The sequence below is a fragment of the Arvicanthis niloticus genome, chromosome 7 (genome assembly GCF_011762505.2).
Source record: "Arvicanthis niloticus isolate mArvNil1 chromosome 7, mArvNil1.pat.X, whole genome shotgun sequence".
In the NCBI taxonomy this organism is placed as follows: domain Eukaryota; kingdom Metazoa; phylum Chordata; class Mammalia; order Rodentia; family Muridae; genus Arvicanthis; species Arvicanthis niloticus.
This window is the reverse complement of record NC_047664.1, coordinates 31,829,401-31,848,470: the sequence shown is the minus strand read 5'-3', so window position 1 is coordinate 31,848,470 and position 19,070 is coordinate 31,829,401. Positions and strand designations below refer to the sequence as shown.

Below are 19,070 nucleotides of genomic sequence, written 5' to 3'. Positions count from 1 at the left end.
TTCTTTGAGAGTGTTATTTATGTATGTCCTTCTTAAAGTCCTCTATCATCATCATTAGAAATGATTTTAAATCTGAATCTTGCTTTCCTAGTGATATGGAGAATTCAGGACTTTCTAATGTGGGAAAACTAGGTTCTAATGATGCCAAGTACCCTGGGTTGATGATACTTAAGTTCTTGCACTTGCCTTTTGCCATCTGGATCTCCTTAGTGCTACCTGCCCTGTCTCTGACTAGAGCCTGTCTTTCCTATTATATTGGTTGTGTCAGAACTGTGTGGGGTGGGTGTTGCTACTGGGGTTAGAGCTAAGGCCCAAAATCTATTCAGTGCTTGGGCGCTGACCAGAAGGAAACCAGTGCTCTGGGCCAGGAGTGAATTCCTGGTTCCCAGTGGGTCCCAGTTACTCCCTGTATGGGGCAGGTGTTGCTGTCTCCTTACCTAAGATACTGCTTGGGTTAGAGCTCCTGGGAGCCCTGCTTCCTCTTGCTTCTGTGAGCTGTTTTTGTTTTACAAGATAAGATTTCTCTGTGTAGCCCTGACTGTCCTAGAATTCCCATACATGTGGTTTTAAACCATCATGCAGACGTTGGAATAAACCTGGGTCCTCTGCAAAAGCAACAATTGCTTTTAGCCACTGAACCATCTCTCCAGCCCAGCACTGATTTTTTTTTTTAAATCAACATGTCCTTATTCCCATTTTGCCCCCATGCCTCTGTGGTTTCAGCAGGTATTTAAAAGGTATGGGGAGGAGGAAGGACTGTGGTTCCTGATCTTTTGAGAAAGCCTTGAAGGCCTCACTGTTAAAAGGAAGCTGTAGGCATTGTGCAAATGTTTCTTACAAGTTAAAAAAGTTGATTTCATTTTTAGGGACTTTTTACTATGAGCAGGTACTGGGCTCAGCAAATACTGTTTTTACACTGTTAGTGTGCTTGATTGGTTTCTCCTTTTTAGATAGGTCATGCTAACAGATCACTGCTGCTGTTGAGTGGTTGACTTCTCATAACTAACTCTGGAATCCTCTGTCACCACCAAATTTCTCTGTCCTTGTCTAGATACTTCTGACTCTTTTCACCCCTGGGTACCCTCATGCTCAGCACAGACCCCTAGTCCTTGCCGTGCGTGGGCCATTTCATTTATCAGCTATCAGCTATGAGCCCTTCTCCACCATCCAGTCCCCTTTATTTCTTGTCTCATAGTATCTATGACTACCCACAATGCCCTCTGTTTCCTGCTATTGCTCACTGATATTTACTCTCAGCACCTTGCATGGGGTATGTGGTATAATACATGTTGAATAAATGAAAAAAAAACCTAATGACTATATGAAAATTTGATCTTTACAGGTAATGAAGAGATTATTTTTCACCTTAAATTTGTATATTTTAGAGATACTTTCCATTTTGGATGATGGTCAAGGGTGTTTCTGGGTGGGTGATAGGCATGTAATTACGTGCATATTTCACTGAAGACAGTTTGGTATGGGGTGTCAAAACCTTTTAAATGCCAGGGAAACGGATTCCTGCAAGAGTTCTCCCATGGGTGATAGTTATTTTTTTGTGTCTGAAGTTTGTCTAGGTTCCAAACTACATCTGATGACAGAAAAGTCAGTAGCTTGGCCTTTTTAAATGAGATTCAGGACCTGGCTGAGGAAATTTTTGAAACAATGGGCAAGGCAAAGAACTTACAAAAACTCTGGCTGAAAAGATCTGAAACCCCAGGTAAGAGCCTGAAACCGGTTACCTTGTTTTCTTGGACAGAGTGAGAGTTCTTCAGGGCTTAGGTGAAGCTGCGCCCCCTGCTGGATGAGGTTAGCACTGTTTGCTGTTTTGGAGGGTGGGCTTGAATGCTCTTCCTCTCTGGGGCATGTAAAGGCTATAAGGCTGAGGCCCAGCTATCTAAATCACCTCTTCTAATACCATCTACACTTTCTATGTTGCCTGTCCATTTTTTTAGAACTGCCTACACCATCTCTACAAGCATTCCCGATTTGGAGATGTGACTTGGTCTTTTTCCTTTTTGTTTTTTGAGAGTATCTCTGTAAAAGGCAGGCAGTCTTCCACAACAGATAAGGGCTCTCATCTGTAACCTCAGCTTTTGGGGATTGTGGCAGGATTTTGAATTCAAGGTCTGCCTGGGCTATGGGGTGATGATTAGTCTCAATAAGCAATAACACTTTTTTTTGAGGGGTGGGGTTCAAGAGCAGTTCTTTTTCATATATGACGGAGAGGAGAACTAATTCTCTTGAGATGGGTATACCTATTTTCAGTTTGTTAGTGTCTGAGCTATCTCCCATAGCATGTTATTTAAAAGTTTGAAAAATAATAATTTCACTTTTCTTTCACCTCGACTCTAAAGGTTTTGCTTGTTTGGTATATATATATATTTTTTTTTCTGTGAAAGGGTCTTGCTATGTAGCTCTGGATGACCTGGAGCTTACTATATAGACTAAGAAGGTTCTGAACTCAGCAATCATCCTGCCTCTGCTTTCTGAGTGCTGGGATTGCAGGTGTGCAAACGCACTCAGATTATTATTTTTTTTTTTTCTGTTTCCACTCACTCTATTCATTCTGTGGGCATAATCACAATGCCAGGTGTGATTAGAAACTGACAAAATTCTGAAATGCATTTACTATTTGTTTTACTATTTGTTTATTTGGGATGTGGCAGCAACAGTTGTCTTTGTATTTATCCTTCTGTTTGTTGCCTACGTATGTCTCTTTGCAGTAATAGACTGAAGCAGGCCTGCAGTGGCCTTTGAGGTCTGACCAGCTGACCTGTTAAATGTGTTTTATTGTAGGTTCCTCTCATGGCTCCAGTTTTCTAACAGTGAGTATTCCAGCAGCATCTCTTTGTGGCTGAGTTTATATTTTAAAGGACTCTATTAGTCACTTCATTTTTTTTTTTTTGGATAATGACTGTACAGGGTGGGATTCAATAGACATAAATTTGCATCAGACATAGATGGATTTTAATTTCTTAAATCAGAGTTCTGGGACTATGAGAAGGAGAAGATGGGAGAGGATGCAGTGGGTGGTATAGACACACACACACACACACACACACACACACTCACATACACACACTCAGGTTGGAAGGATTTAAGTCAACATGAAGTCAAAGTTGGTGAGATCTGTGCTTGGCATATAATTGAAACACAGGCCTTCCAGTTAAGGCCATAGAATCAATAAGATGACTTGCTTTCATCTGCATACAGTTGAAATTGTTACAGCTAGGGGTAGGTGGAGAGACCACTCTTTGTTTCTGATGATCAGGGGTGGAAATGCTTCTAAATATTCTTCAAAGACAGGCATCCCCACAACATACTCAACCGGCCATCAGTAGAGTCAAGGTTGCGGAGGCCCGAGCAAAGGGTGACCCTCAGTACCGAGGCTGTTCTTTGCTTACACTGCTCCACCAGACACTCAAGGCCCAGGCGTTTTTGGTAGCACTGTGCTCTGGCACTGTGTCTGAAAAATTCTCAGCAGGCTATAAAGCAGCTCATGAAAATGTGTACATAATAAAACATTATAAGAGTCCAACAATAAGGGTCAAAATGCTCTGGGTGGGGCAGAAGTGCCCGTGCGTACACCAACTGCTACACCACGGCAAAGGTGCAGTTGACCTCTGCTACTTTGTGGGTTTTTTTTCTTCTACCCTTTATCCATGTAGTTTCATCCCCTAACACTAGACAGGAGAAAAACAAGGATAGAGGGAAGAGAGGAGTTAGGATAATCTCTGGATCCAATTTCTTTCCTTTTGTTTCTTCTTTGACCACAGCTACTAACAAACTACAACCAACTTCGCTAAGTGATCAATAACCACCCACCATACTTCTAGGGGCCATAGCATTTAATATAACCTCTGAAAAGTTGCCAGAATTTCAAACATCATGGAACCACAGAAACTATCTGCAGCTGGTAAACCCATGCCTCTGCTAGAGCATGAGGCAAATCATAGTTAGCCGCACCGGTCAGTTCAAAGCAGCCTCATATCCCCACATCTAGGATAAAAATGAAAACACTTTCTTATGATGTTTCTTTGTATTAAAAAAAGAAACCAAACTTTTAGAAATGTTACTACACAAAGGGGCTCATCTAGGTTCATGCAAGCCCAGTTTATAGATAATCGAAGAGTGTTAGCTCAATCATGTGAAATGTAGTTTTAATGATCAAATTAGCATTTTGGGGTGTTATGAGCAGCACACCTAAATGTCAGATGACTTGTGACAATGAAAGACTGATATAATCAATGTTGAAAAACAACTTGATACCTTTGTGGCCTTTCTGACAATTTTTCTTATGCTAAAAATTTTCATGCATAAATAGATTATAATGATGGATAATTTTAATATTCAAAACTAGGTTAAGTAAATGTTGATACTCTACTTTATACAATCAACAATTAACATGGAAAAAGATTATAGAAATTGTGGAAAATAGAAACTGCCATCATATCCATGGTCTGATTATTATGCAAACATTGAGGCCATGCATATGCTGAGCTGAACTGTGGCCACAGCAAAGCAGTCCTGTTTGTTACAATGAAAGATTCTAAGTCTATGTTTTGCTATGGAATTTTGGTAATGATGTCATATCACCTAATATATTTCCTTTCTTCCTTCCTTCCCTCTCTCCCTTTTTCCTTCCTTCCTTCCTTCCTTCCTTCCTTCCTTCCTTCCTTCCTTCCTTCCTTCCTTCCTTCCTTCTTAGACTGGGTCTCAAATAGCCCAGGTTGGACTCCAACTCTCTATGTCATGAAGGATGACTTTGAACTCCTGATACTTCTATCTCTCCAACACCTCAGTGCTGGGATTCCCAGCATTCTACCATGTTTGGTTTTCTCCCTGATTTTCATTTTGAGTGGAATGTTTTTGGGGGTAATCTGATCAGGGGAGTGAGATATGAATGATATCTTTACAGGACCTTTTGTGTCACTGTGCTGAGCCATAGGTTGGTGATGGTGAAAACAAAATTTAGAAACTAAGGAATCAACTTAGTTACTTATGCAGTACTTATATATGTCAAAGGTGTAATGCAGCTGTGCAGTCAGAGAAAGTAGGCAGTGGTAGAATTCTTGGTATATTTAGAAGGTGCAACTGATAGAATCTCTCAGTGAACATGAGCTAGAGGAGTCAAAGTGATTCTAGATGCTTTATCTCAGCACCTGGAAGTGCAGAATGGCCATTTGCTGAGGTAGAGAAAGGTTAGTGCAAGTTTCCCTTGGTGGTGTGGTGAGGAGGAGGAAGCAGGGAGGAGAAATCAGGAGACTGACATGGGCATGCTAGGGATCCATCTAAATGGTGCTGTCAAGGAGGGTGTGGTGACACAAAATGGGTGCTGAGATAAACAGCCTGGGATAGATGTGATGGATTTGCACAGTGTTGGGGCAGAAGTGACACGTGAAGGAAGGGTAGAGAGTGTAGATGGAGACGAGGCAGGGAATGTATCTGAGAAGGTATGGGGAGATAGGAAGAGATGGGGGTAAAGCTGTGTAGAAGCCCAGAAAAACTATTGTCAAGGAGATGAGGTGATCCACTATCTTAGTGCTGGGGAGGGAACAATCAGAGCAGTGGCCACCTCAAGTAGTAGCTCGAGGTGGTGGGTGATGCTGACAGGGAGGCTCCCATGACAAGGGAGGTTCTAATAGAGCAAGGGGGTGGGGGGTGTGACTCCTGTCTCCTGGGAGAGAATAGGAATGGCTGGGGAGACAGCTTATACAGTTCCAGGAGGATATGCAGAGGGCTGGAAGAGCAGGAATAAAAGCTGTTTTTGAGGTCATCAGGTAACTCTCCCCGCCCCCACTGGATGTCTAATCTAGCCTCAACACCTCCCATTGACAGTATTTTCTTTCTGCATCTGTTCTCTATAAGAAGCAAGCTAAGCCTGAGAGGATCCTTCAAGAGGGCTGGCACTCAGAGCAGCCCTCCTGGGTACCACATAGGTGGTGCCCATGACAGCCCATCCTGCTTCCCTCCCCCTCCTTCCTCTCATTTCCTGCATCCTTCTTTTCTGCCCCTTCCGCTCTTTTGTTTTTTGCTGCTTTTTATTCTTCCCTTATTTTTTCTTTTTGATACTTTATAGTTAATTTAAATAGAAGGTTTTCTCATGTTTTTAGTATTGATACTTGATTTTATACATACAAATTTTTATAGTTTCAAAACTTTAAGAATAGAAGGAACCTAATAATTTAAAAATTTTGTCAATTGAACATAGCGTGGAGTTAGGCATGAGTTTTTTTTTATTTTTTATTTTTATTTTATTTTTTAACGTATGTGAAACATCTTGTTTATCTGTCTCTGTTTCCTCTGTACTTGATCAATAAAGTTAAATGGGAAAACTTTTGGTACTTTTTTCTCTCAGATGGATCTCAATAAAACTGAGGATGTGATATCAAAATTGGAAAGTCTTCACCAGCAACCTCATATTTGGGATTTTCTACATTCTCTGCCCAGACTGCACATGTCCAGTGTTCGCTTGGAAGATAGCATGGGTGCTGTGACACACTTTCTCCAGGCCGGTTTGAAGTAAGCAAAAAACAACAACAAACATTCATGTGTGTTATCTCCATAATTTTAGTAGGAGAATGTGTCACTGGGCAATAATTTTTATAAAATACACACTAATAATGTCCTTTTAAGGCATCTAGAACCCTTACACTTTGCCTTTTCCCCATCAGTGTATACGTATCTTACCTGTGGGCAGTGGTGCTCTTTAGAGCATATTCAACCACTAGAAAGTTAACATTATCTGATTAACATTTTATTGACTTGTATGAACATTGATGAAATAGTATATAAGATACTATAATTAATAATCTTACCATCAGCCTTGGTATTTGTTTCTAAGGTTTTCACAGCTAGAAAAGTGGCACAGTATAATAATTTTAGTCAATAATACCAAAGACATCATGTATCCTGAGAGGTGCATTGTCCTGCTGACATAACAAGTCTAGTGGATCTGACCTCATGTTCTTAGAGGAACACTCTGAAGCAGAGCTTCATGTCGTGAACTTCCAACTAGTGATTTTTACATTACATTATTAACTTAACTACGCATATACACAGCTCCTTGCAATAGCTGAGGGTTGTTAGGGGTGCCTGTCTCTTACACCTCACATTCTAGATTACAGCTCATCTGAGGACCAGACTCTTTGAATTTTTGCTATGTCTTTTGAAATGTAATGGTCATCACTGGTGGCAGAGCATGAAGCACATTCTAACATTTTGTAATCTTGATTATTTGGCCAGAGTTGTAGTGAGCCCTCTCTGTCCTGCTGCTCTAAGCACTGGGCTGATCAGCTGTGGACCATGAGAATAGTCAGGGTATTTAGAGATATGAACAATTTCAAACCAGTAGCTATGATAAGAGTGGCTGACAGTGTCATCTTCTGCCTGTTTCATTTCTGTTCTGTATTCTTTCTATAATAGCAAAAAAATTCTACTCATAGTAGGCATTGCTTGCAAGTAATGTTGGGATTCAGGGATGGTTTTTAAAAGTCATGGGATTCTCCTAAAGCCACACAGCTGCAGTGAGAGATTTCCTTAGTAAGGAGCCATATGGAGATTACCTGCTTAGAACCATGGTGTTGGTGGTTTCAGCCTCATGCTGATAAAATACACACAATTCCACCTCAGCTGAAAATGATTCTGACCTGTAACAGAAATTATTTATAAAATATTGTCATTTAAAAAAATAGAATGCATAACATATTCCTATTACTCCTCCTGTCTAAATCCCTTTATTCTGTAAAACAGTTTGACATCCACTGATTGGCCCATGAACTTTTTAGACCTTCGGATAGGACACATATCCCTTTTTAGTTCCCTGGGTAGGAATATAGTATGTTCTTCAGGTATTAGACTGACTATGGGAACCCGAGGAAGCCCTGCTAACTGCATACCCTCCTTTCCTTTCACATTGTGTATTGTGTCTGGCCTTGTCAGCTGCCAAAAGAGGCAGAAAGACCCAAGACTGAGCATAAAACAGTGTCTGTGGTAGAACACTCTGAATCAAGATGTATGTGATAGCCACTTGAATATTCCAAGACAAAACCTCATTTCTGCTTATTCTCCTACCCAGGGAGTTAGGGTCTCATTAAACCAAGCAGAATGCAGACACGCTAATATCTGGTAACATCCTTAATCAGGGTTGGTGTCTGGCCAATGGGAATGTCATACGTCTGGAGTTGATACTCCTTGGTTGGCTGCTAACTAACTCACTCTGCTTGGTTTGTTTCTGATCTAGTTCATTAGCATCTCTGGGAGATTTGGATTGGCTACCCCTGCACCAGACCATCCCCCAAGTTTCTAGACATGTTCTGAATGTGACCATCTCCACCCTGAGGTTTCTGCAGCAGCACAGAGCAGCTGTCAATGGTGAGAGACCCTGAGAACTGGGGCTGTATTGGGGGATATTCCACTCTTGTTAGCAAGTACAGAGTCACAGGGATCTTTAAAGAATTAATTAATTAAAATGTCAACCCAAAATTCATTGTTTCTGTTAGTAAGACGGTTAGTAATACAGTTAAAGTTTGCAAGTCAAAACTGACTTTCTTCAGCTGTTGAAATTCTGCAGTCATTGCTAATAAAAATTACACTTATATTTTAAACAACTGAAATTTAAAAAATATTTCTTAAGTTGTAAGCCATCTTTTAAGTTCAGACATTCTTTTAAGCTCCTGTTGGGAAGAAATTCCAGTCCCCTGTAAGTGGACTTGGAGGCAGCGGGAAACAGTGAGGTCATTCAAAGAAAGCACACTATTGTGTATGTAATAAGTAGCCCTCTTCAGGGAAGGAAATGAGATCCCCTATTTTCTTGACTTGAACATTATTAAGTTGTCACTGAATTTAATATTTTACTTGTAAATTGATTCCTGTTGGCTTGTTCTTTCTTTAATTTTCTGTGGGAAGTGCAGTTGGAGAATGATGCGGTTAGCATTTATTTATCTCTTATCATCTGTTGTCTGTCCGTAACCATCCAGCCATCCACCTAGCCACTTGGCTGTCCGTCTGCCCCTGCCACTTTACTCATTAACATCTATCAGTTAGCCATTCTCAACCCACTCACCCCTTCATTGCTACTCCACCAACATCCCACCCATCTACCTATTTTATTTATGAGCTGAAAAGGAAATGGGTCTCTCTCTCTCTCTCTCTCTCTCTCTCTCTCTCTCTCTCTCTCTCTCTCTCCCTCTCTCTCTGTCACTCTGTCTCTGTCTCTCTCTGTCTCACACATTACTTAAGTACTCTATCATTTTACTATAACCCAATATTTAAAACATATTTTATTTTTCATTCTATGTATGTTGTGTGGGCTTACACACATGAGTGTAATATCCATAGTGGTCAGAAGAGGGCATCAGGTTCCCAGGAACTGGAGTTGGAGGCAGTTGTGATTCACTGCTTATGGGTACAGGGAGTTTAAGTAACTCAGGTCTTAGGCCCAGCAGGATTCACTTCTAACCACTGAACATCTCTTTAGCATCTTCCTACCACTTATTTTTTTTCTTTTACACAAACTCATTGAGATTTACATATTAGACAAATATTTGTTTGAGTGGCTAGGCTAATCTGGCTGCATATTTTATTTGTGAATTAATTACAATAACGTGACTTTACATTAAAAATTAGTTTTTTTATTTTTTTTTAAATTTTATTTATTTATTTATTTATTTTGGCTTTTCAAGACAGGGTTTCTCTGTGTAGCCCTGGCTGTCCTGGAACTCACTCTGTAGACCAGGCTGGCCTCGAACTCAGAAATCTGCCTGCCTCTGCCTCCCAAGTGCTGGGATTAAAGGTGTGCACCACTACCGCCTGGCAAAAATTAGTTTTATTTAGAAGTAGTATCTCACTAAGTTTCCCAGGCTGGTCTTGAACATGTAATTTTCTGGACTCAGCTTCCTAAGTAACTGGGATCATAGTTATCAATGAGGAGTGGTTCTTGTATCCAGAGATGTTTATAAAGGAGCAACAGATGTCAACATAGAAAACAGACCACACAGAGAGAGGATCTGGCATCTTCTTCTTCTGGAACAGCTTCAGAGAAGAGTTTTAAAGAATATTAGAATTTGTTAACATGACCAAAGAACATTTCCAGAAAAGGGGAAGAGTGTTTGGCATTCATGGGCTTGTCAGGAGTGGACAGAGCTCAATGGTCAGTGTGTCTGAGGTATATCAGGCAGTGGCAGAGATGGGCTCAGAAAGGGAGCCAGGTGCAGTGTCAATGGCCAATGGAGCAAGAGACTCAGGAATGCTCGTGAGACACCTGTGAGTGAGGCTGGAGACACGTAAGTCCTGGGTCACACTTCCCGTTGGCCTTTCACTTTTGATGGCTCCATGTCCTGAGCTATACAATGCATTGGTTTTCCAGAGATTCCTGTAGACCCAGATATATTTCTCCTGCTGTATACAACAGCCTAACACAATATTGTCCTTCAAAATACCCTCCCTTACCCCAAACTCCATTTGCTGCTTGGGGCTCAGGAGGATAAATCTTATGGAGAGGGTGGGTTTCTTTGACTTATTTTTGTATGAAGGAAGCTAGGCTATTAAGGATCAACTCAATTTTTATATCAATTTAGTTCTACCAGAAGCTATTTCTTAAGTCTGGAATAAAAGACTGAAGGTGGACTAGGAGATATATTAAAACACCACATTGAAAGATTTTTCTGTGACCTCAATTTTAACAAGCTCATTTAGAAGCAGAAATTTGTGCAAATCATCCACATTATAACATTCAATTTAGCGTACAATTGGAGATATAATTACTTTAAAGAATGTAATTAAAACAATTTTATATCCATTTGAGTCAGAGTTAAGAAATACGATTATAGAACGGACCTCTAGAGACCACTAAAAATTGTCTTCATTTCTCTTGTCTCCAAGAAAAATGTTTTTCCTGGTGAACAGATTACAGTGCATGGAGGAAAGTGATGGAGGCCCAGTCACATGATTCACTGACATTATTAATTCACAGTATCTGAACAGGGCACTCTTCAGCTACAAATTTCAGAATCATATTTCCCTTCAGTTTTCAAAAATAATAGATTTCTTTTCTAAAGCCTTTTGGTAGACTGTTGACACTATTTTTCTGATCTTTTATGGAACTCTGTGTCTAATTCCAATGAATTATAATATCGGTAGAAATAGATATTTACAACTCAGGCTTGGGAACAACATATTTTGGGCATAAGATCTATTTTATTCTGGGAATGGGATTATTAAATAACAAGGTGAAATCTTACTCTTTCTTGTTCCATGTTACCTTGAACAGGAATCTCGCCTTTGCTCCATGTATCCATACCATATACACTGCCTGTACATTAATTATTCAGCAGCCAATAGGACTTTTGGTTATCAGATTAGCTGTCATGGCATAAAAATGCTTTTGTTCAAGTAACTTTTTAAAAAAAATGGTAGCCTTAAAATACAAAGAAAAATTTATATTTTGGAAGTTTTATTGAAGCATATTATTATTGTATTATTCGTCTCTTAAATGTCTTACTATGCCTACTTTATAAATTAAACTTTATCATGGGTATGTGTGGGTAGGAAAAATTTCTATATCCAGGGTTTGGTTATGTATGTTTTCAGGCATCTTCTAGGGACCTTGCAAAGTGTCCTCTGCACATGAGGGGTGATAACTGTACCAGCTTTTGTTTATTCTCTTTTAAACTTATTTGTTTATTTTATGTGTATGTATTTACATGTGCACACATCTGTACATAAGACTGAGTGAGTCTATGTGTATCATGTGCACTTAGGTGTTCATAGAGCTAAGAAGTCATCAGGACCCATACAACTGGCGTCACAGGTGGTTGTGAGCCACCATGTGAGTGCTGGGGACTGAGCTTGGATTATCTGAAAGAACAGTCAACACCATTAACTTTTGAACCATCTCTCCAGCCAATGTTTTTATTCACCCCAAATGGTCTTCAGTGGTAATTAGGTTTAATTTTTATTCATTTAGAAGTAAAATATTATTTTGTTTATTATTATAGGCATATTTAAATATCAAAATAACTAATGCATAAGTCATCTGTGTTCACAGACACCGTTTACCGCCTATCCCTGAAGAATATGGTATGGGATCCCCAGAAAGTCCAGTCTGATCTCAAATCCCAATTTGGTTTCAATGACCTTCAAATGCAACACATCTTGAATTATTCAGCTGAGCTGGAGGAGGTATGCACACTTGTCTTCTTCTCATGGCATTGGGCATCCTTCGAGTGTCTCTAGACTATAACCTCTGCATCTCACACTCAGCTACAAACCCAAACATTTAGATAACACATGAATTTGTACAGCCTAGTCCCTTGTCACCACACCCAAAACAACAGTGTATAGTAATTATTTCTAGAGTACTCACATCATGTTAGCTATTTTAAGTCACCTGGAAATGAGTTAAACTATTTAGGCATATGTTTGCAGCTTTTATACAAATACCATACCATTTTGAATAAGAGAATTTGATATCTGTGGGCTTTGAAATCTTTGGAGGGTCCTGGAATCAATGCTTCACAGAAACAGAGAGACAACTGTTTATCACTGGGGCCAGTTGGGTAGTGATGGTGGGAGATGATAGCTCGGAAGGTGAAATCTGCTTCTGAACTTCAAGCTTCTTAGACATAGCAGCCCTTAGAAATGTCCCTTTCTTTCCTTATCATTTTATTTCAGCACTGAGGCAGTTTAAAAGTGATATGAACTTGATTACTCTGGAAACTATCAGTATGATAGACCAGTGAGTATAGCTTTAGGCAAGAAAACTAGACTGAGTGGGAGCAGATATGGGGAGGATTCTCCAGGCGAAGAGAAAACGGCTATGAGAGGAGATGGGCTGGCTGAAACTAAGCCTCAGTTACTAAACTAGAAGAAATAAAGATGTTGTCTTAGCCTCCCCTTAGTACATAGTTCACATGGATATTGCTGAGGCTCTCTGGGTGTCTTTTGTCTGCAGAGCCATTTTCTGTAGCTTCAGACAATTTGGAGGCCCTTCTGCTTTGCAGTAGGTACAAGAACACACACTTGCATCCTTGGTTTGTGACTCTCTTTCCCTCAGACCCCAGCTTATGCCTAAAGGGTTTTTCTTGTATACTCAGTGAATACCTGGTATTTCCTTTTGGAGTCTTGGAGTATAATGGGGATAAGCTTTACCCTACTTTTCCATGATTTTCCATGTCTCTGTAAATAACTGCTGTCTCCTGACACATTCGCCATGCTTTGACCATAGTCCTCTAACACCATTTTTTTGAAAAGTCAATTTGTAAAATTTTAAATAGTATTTGGAGGTGAATTTTTTGTGAAGTAATTAAGACTAGATAAAGTCATGGGTGGTTAACTCATGGTGACATTGGTGACTTTATTAGTGGAGGAAGAGACGTAAGTGCTACACTTACCCTATATGGCCAGGTAATATTTGATGCCACGTTTTGATGAAGAATAAGGCTTTCATCAGATGTCAAGAAGGTGCCAAGGCCACATTCTTAGACTTGCTAGCCTCCAGAATCTTGAGCTATCTGAACCAAAGAAGCCCATTGGGTTTAGTCTTTTTGTCTACAATCTGACAAACTGTATGATCTGACGATTTTACGAGGTATCTCCAACTTACCTGACTTGAGATTTTGGATGTCAAAATGTTCATAGCTGCTGCAGTTGAGACTTGAAGGCCAAGTCTTTTGCTCCATTTTCTCAGTTTTTATGGCACAATTTTCTCATTATGTTACAATAATAGTCAAGTAAAGTAGGACTTTTACATTGGAAAGGCAATCATTTTGAGTTTAAGATTAAATGGGAAATAGGCTATATCACAATGTAATTATAGATGTGGATATAAGGTCTTTAGATATAGAACATTATAGGTTTGTATACCATGTGATTACAGTGCCAGTTTCTGCTCTAGCATGAGAACAACTCAAAGCAACACCTAGACACTGCTGTTAGAAGTCCAACATGGGCCTTCTTGGTTCAAAATCAATGTATCTTCAGGACTGCATTTTTTTCTGAAGGATATATAGATACTGTTGTAGAGAAAAACTCTTTCTTCCTTTAACCTTCTAGTTCAGTGGCTATTCTTACAAATTAAAGTAAAAGGAAAAAAAAGGGGGCTAGAGAAAACTCAGCTAACTGTAGATATGCATGGTAGTTGACAAAGACAGTGGCCAAGGAGGCAACCTGGTGACTGGGGCTTATACAGCACCATTGGCTAAACACAGAATAGGCTGTGGGTCCCCATTAAGGGAGGGAAGCAATGGACAAGAAAGGGCAGGGTTTGGTGGATAAGGTGCCCAGGACAGTCTCCAGGTAAGCAGAAGGGGCAGGACAGATTCTCTCTTCCTAGTATGACATCATGTGTGTAACCAGAAGCTTGCTCTATTAAACAGGAAAATTTCTGCTGGACTTTTTGATAGGGTGAAAGGTTGGAAACTTTTCCCGCATCTACTGACTTTCAGTTTCCAAAAACTCAAAACAAATTCCTATGCTAAAGGGGTATGTTTTACAGTGGTACATTCTGGGGCTTTTCATCCCCCGCCTCCACACTTTTGCATTTTCCTTTGTCCCTAGGCTGTCCATGGTCCCTGCTTATAGTTTCTCCTCTATCTGGAGAGTCAACAATTTACCAAGATTAATCTTATTCAACTTCTCTCATAGTCCTTTGTCTACTGGTGCTGGTAATGAGGGCTTCTGTGATAACATTGAGCCCACTTGATAATTGGGATAATCTATTATTCAGTCAATTTATTGACACCTTAATTCTATCTTGCAACATCAAATTTTACCAGCTATTCAACCTAACATGTTCATAAGCCCTGAGGGCTAGGTTGTAGAACCTCAGGGTTGATGGGTCTGCTTCCCACTTTTGTAAAGCCCATGAGTATCTATTTTCTGTTTGTGTGTTCAGGTCCTCTCCAAGTCTAGTCTGACTTCACATAAGAAATAGTAGTCCTATGATGACAGCTACTCCACATGATCTCATTGAATCCTGTGCTAATCATCTCTCCATTACTGTAGCAACTGCCTGAGATTTTGATCACCTTAATAGAACAAAGGCTTATTTGACTCAGTTTCGGGAGTGTCACAGGTTCCTTGGCACTGTTGTTCTTGGGGATATTCAGTGAGGTGATACATCATGGTGGGAAGCACATGGTGAAGGAAGCTATTTACTTCATGGTGGCCTAGAAGCAAAGACAGGAGAAGGGAATAGGGTCCCAATATCCTGTAGAAGAGCACATCTCTAATGATCTGATGTTTTCCTTCTAAGCCTCATTTCCTAAGGTCACCTCCTAATATCATCGTATGGTTCTCTGGAAACTACCACTTCCAAACCATAGAGCACCCCAGACTCTCTACTTCATCACGTTGTCACACTGTGGGTGATAGCTCCCATGTAGGCATTTTAAAGCAATAAAAACATTTCTACAACAGTAACCATCAACAGAAGTTCTGATGACCGAGTTATTGTAAGAATCCAGAGTGGGTGGATATAGCTCATTTTGCCACATTTGTAGAGTAGTTTCAAAGAAATTAATACACAAAAGAGAACTGGTTCAAAATAGTAAAGCAATGTCTAACCCAGATGCAATGCCAATCATTCTAACTTTGCCTGCTTTTGATAACTACAAAAGACAGCAAAGTACCACTGTTCAGAGTATCAACTACTGGCTTTGTAATGGCTTTTGGTGGGAGAATAAGGCTGAGCAATGTTTGACTCAATGTTTGAGCATCAGTGTTTTCCTCTTGGAGAACCAGCAGCTCCTATTGCTGTGCCTGATCCTAAAAGAACAGGACCTATTTTTGTCCTTAACTCTAGAGAACACCCCTCAGGACAAATACCACAGATATTTTAGTGATACGAGTGTTCAGTCATGTGAACACATGAGCTTTGACTCCAGCAAGACGGGGGAATTATTTAAAAAAAAAAATTCCAGGAAAACCAGTTTCACTTCAAAGTATTTCTTATGTTGTTTCCAGATTCCTACACACAGCTTCCTAGAGAGGATGGTATGTTCCATCTTGTCCAACACTTCTGAGGATGAAGCCGAGAGCAGGGGCTACCAGGCAGACTGTCATCCCAAGTGGTCCGCAGTCAAGAACTATATCATCCATGCAGTCAGTTGGCTGAAGCTCTATGGACAGGTGCTGTTGCATGTCTGGATGCTCTGAGTGCAGCAGATCTGTGCCCCTTGCATTATAAATTATGTGATTCTATGACTTTTCCTGGGAAAGGCCATAGGTCCTCCATACCTGGTCACTGTGACCTCCTCTCATATGCATCAAACAGCCTTAACTCATCAAACTCTCAGCCCAAGACACTAACAACATTTGACGTATGCCCACAAGCACACCTGTTAGCTAAGCAGTTTCTAAATTCAAATTTTGTATATCATGTTTGTGTTGCTGGCATATGAGATCCCTTGGGCCACTTTGACCCATAGCTATTTAAACATTACTTTTGGCTTGTGCTTTCTATGTTTTTTTTTTTCCTTGAAATATTGCACAAAACTAACGACTGATTTAAAGGCACACCAACTGTCTTCATAGATGTAAGGGAAAGTGTGTGCATGTGTATTTCAGAGAAGCAAGGCTGGTGTATAGAAGAGTTCCTTGATCAGTAGAAAGTTGATAGCACCAAAGTTCACAGTAGCCCTGAATAGCTCACAGCTCTGTTCCTTGAGATACATGGATACTAACAGGGCACTCTCCTACCACAGTACCACCCATTCTTTGTCAAATGTCATATCTACGTGCATCCTTTTTGCCCTGGAGTACTCACCCCAATAAAACCTTCATCCTTTCCAAACATGCATGACTGATTAAGGTCAGAATCTCAAGTATTGGATAAAATAAATCATCAGGAAAACATACATGGTTGTTCACTTGATAGTATGCATCTTATTCATTACTGCGGTGATGAAGAGACAGTGCTAAGGAAACCAGCATTTAAAGTGTTCATGTGGGTTGCTAGTCAAGCCTCCTCCAGTTTACCTGTGTTTGCATCATGCATATCCTCGATGGCTGATCTGAGAATGAGATACTTGTATAGCATGAATGTTGACCTTAGCGCTAGCTGCTGTATGTACATCATTCCCACACCAGTCACAAAGTGGTATTCAGCAACTGCTTATTAATGACTGGATACATTTCATCAAACTGTCTTCAATGTGATAGTTCAACTTTCAAGTTAGATCTTCTGAAACGAAATGCATAGTTTTAACTTGTCTTTTCTCATTTCTTTCCAAGGAATGGTAAAAAGAATAGAGGAATAAAGTATAAGCTCTGTGTCCTTTGTTGACATTTGTAATCTTCACTTTTTGAGTAGACACGAAACCATAGTACAATTGTAATAGACATTTTAATTGACCAGAAATTTAAAAAAAACTTATCATTTAAAATGGTCTTTTACTATTTCTTAAGTACAGTGTTTCTAATGTGATTGATCATCTACTTTTGTTTCTAAATTTGCAGGTGTTTGACCAGTGGCAGCAGGGTGGGTTCCTGCAGAACCTGCTTGCAGGTGCCAGCCACAGTCTGGCAGCCCTTAGGGACCAGTTTAAACAGCACAGCGAGTCGCGGAAGGTGGTGGAAGCCCTGCACACTGCCCTGCTCATCTTGAATGACAGCTTGGCAGGGGATGGCCCCAGAGACAACCATCTGTTTCCACAGATGTAAGGCATATGTATGTCTTTCGCAATTGAGTAGGTTTGATCACACTGACACGATAAGAATGTGCAATGATGCCATTAGAAACAAATTCTGTAAAAGTATAGCTAAAAACAGATGCCAAGCTAGAGCATGGGAAACCTAAGGCTTTGACTGTGGACATTGCCAGGATAGATCTATGCAGTTATCTAGACGTGAGTGTGAATATGTAAAACTGTCTAATGGGCTGTTCAGGTGTGGTGGCACATGTCGCTCATTCCAGCGCTCAGGAGGCTGAGATCTCTTGAGCTCAGGAGTGCATCCCAGCCTCAGTGACAATAGTCCATGTCTCAAAAAATAACCAGCCAACCCAAACCAAATGAACAAGCAAACAGTAGTAAGTAACCTTACAGGAGCATGATCACATTGGAAAAGGCATCAGCTTCCTGAATTTTAGGTTGATGTCTTTGTCTTAAAATGAAAACACCACACACACACACACACACACACACACACACACACACACACACACACATCAGAGGTACTTTCCCAAGCGGTGCATCCTGTATTTATTCATACTTAAAGACTAAATGTTGAGAGGTATAATTTTTTAGGTAGGTAGTCTGATCAGTGGTGGGCAATTGAAGTAGTTTTGTAAGAATAGCCTGTTTCTGGGTAATCTTGGAGAAGGGCTTATTGTATAACAATTCAGCAGAAGTTAACACTGTTTTAAAGATTAGTTTGCATGGGAGTATGTGGGGCCTGGCCATAACCATAACCCTCCTTGCTAGTTCAACAGCAGATGTATTTGTGTCTGAGATCTACTTAACAATGGTTTCACAACACTGTTTTTAATTCCAGGGCCGATACAGTCCACTTTGACTGTGTGTGTGTATGTGTGTAAATGTATGTACATGTGTGTGTTTATGTATATATGTGTTAATATATATGTGGGTTGTTTGTATATGTGTGATATATGTTTGTGTATGTATGTTGTTTGTCTATATGTTTTTGTATATATGTATGATGTGTGTGATTCTATATGTATGGTGTGTGGATATGTGTATTTGTGTGTTGCATATGCATGTATGTGGTGGATGCATATGTGTATGTGTATAGTGGGGTGTGTGTATGTGTAGCAGTTTGTGCTAATGTGAATCCTATCAGCCTCTGAAATTACTGCTTTTCTCAGAAGAAAACAGGTTTCTTATCTCCAAAAAGGTTGGAGAATGAAAACCATGAGATTTTGCTCAAATACAGAAATTCTGACTCTATAGGATACAATGGTACTATGGCATCATAAGGATATGAAGTTATATTGTTGTTATGGTTGCACAGATAATAGCAACTCTAAATGTTTTAAGTTCTTTCACAGTTTGTAGAGTCCACTTACGATGTAGGGTCTTGTTTTTGATGGCCTTATTTCCTGACTGACCAAG

General features: G+C 40.0%; 1 protein-coding gene across 2 annotated transcripts in view; it reads left to right on the top strand.

The window, feature by feature from the left end:
• Abca13 (ATP binding cassette subfamily A member 13) overlaps positions 1-19,070 on the top strand; it is a 439,574-nt gene that overhangs the window by 58,606 nt on the left and 361,898 nt on the right. For both annotated transcript variants that reach the window (XM_076938134.1, XM_034509530.2), the window contains exons 4-10: positions 1,566-1,717; positions 2,797-2,825; positions 6,359-6,522; positions 8,243-8,373; positions 12,047-12,180; positions 15,964-16,128; positions 17,458-17,657. In XM_076938134.1, the coding sequence (XP_076794249.1) occupies positions 1,566-1,717; positions 2,797-2,825; positions 6,359-6,522; positions 8,243-8,373; positions 12,047-12,180; positions 15,964-16,128; positions 17,458-17,657 (975 nt within the window). The remainder of the gene's footprint in view (positions 1-1,565; positions 1,718-2,796; positions 2,826-6,358; positions 6,523-8,242; positions 8,374-12,046; positions 12,181-15,963; positions 16,129-17,457; positions 17,658-19,070) is intronic.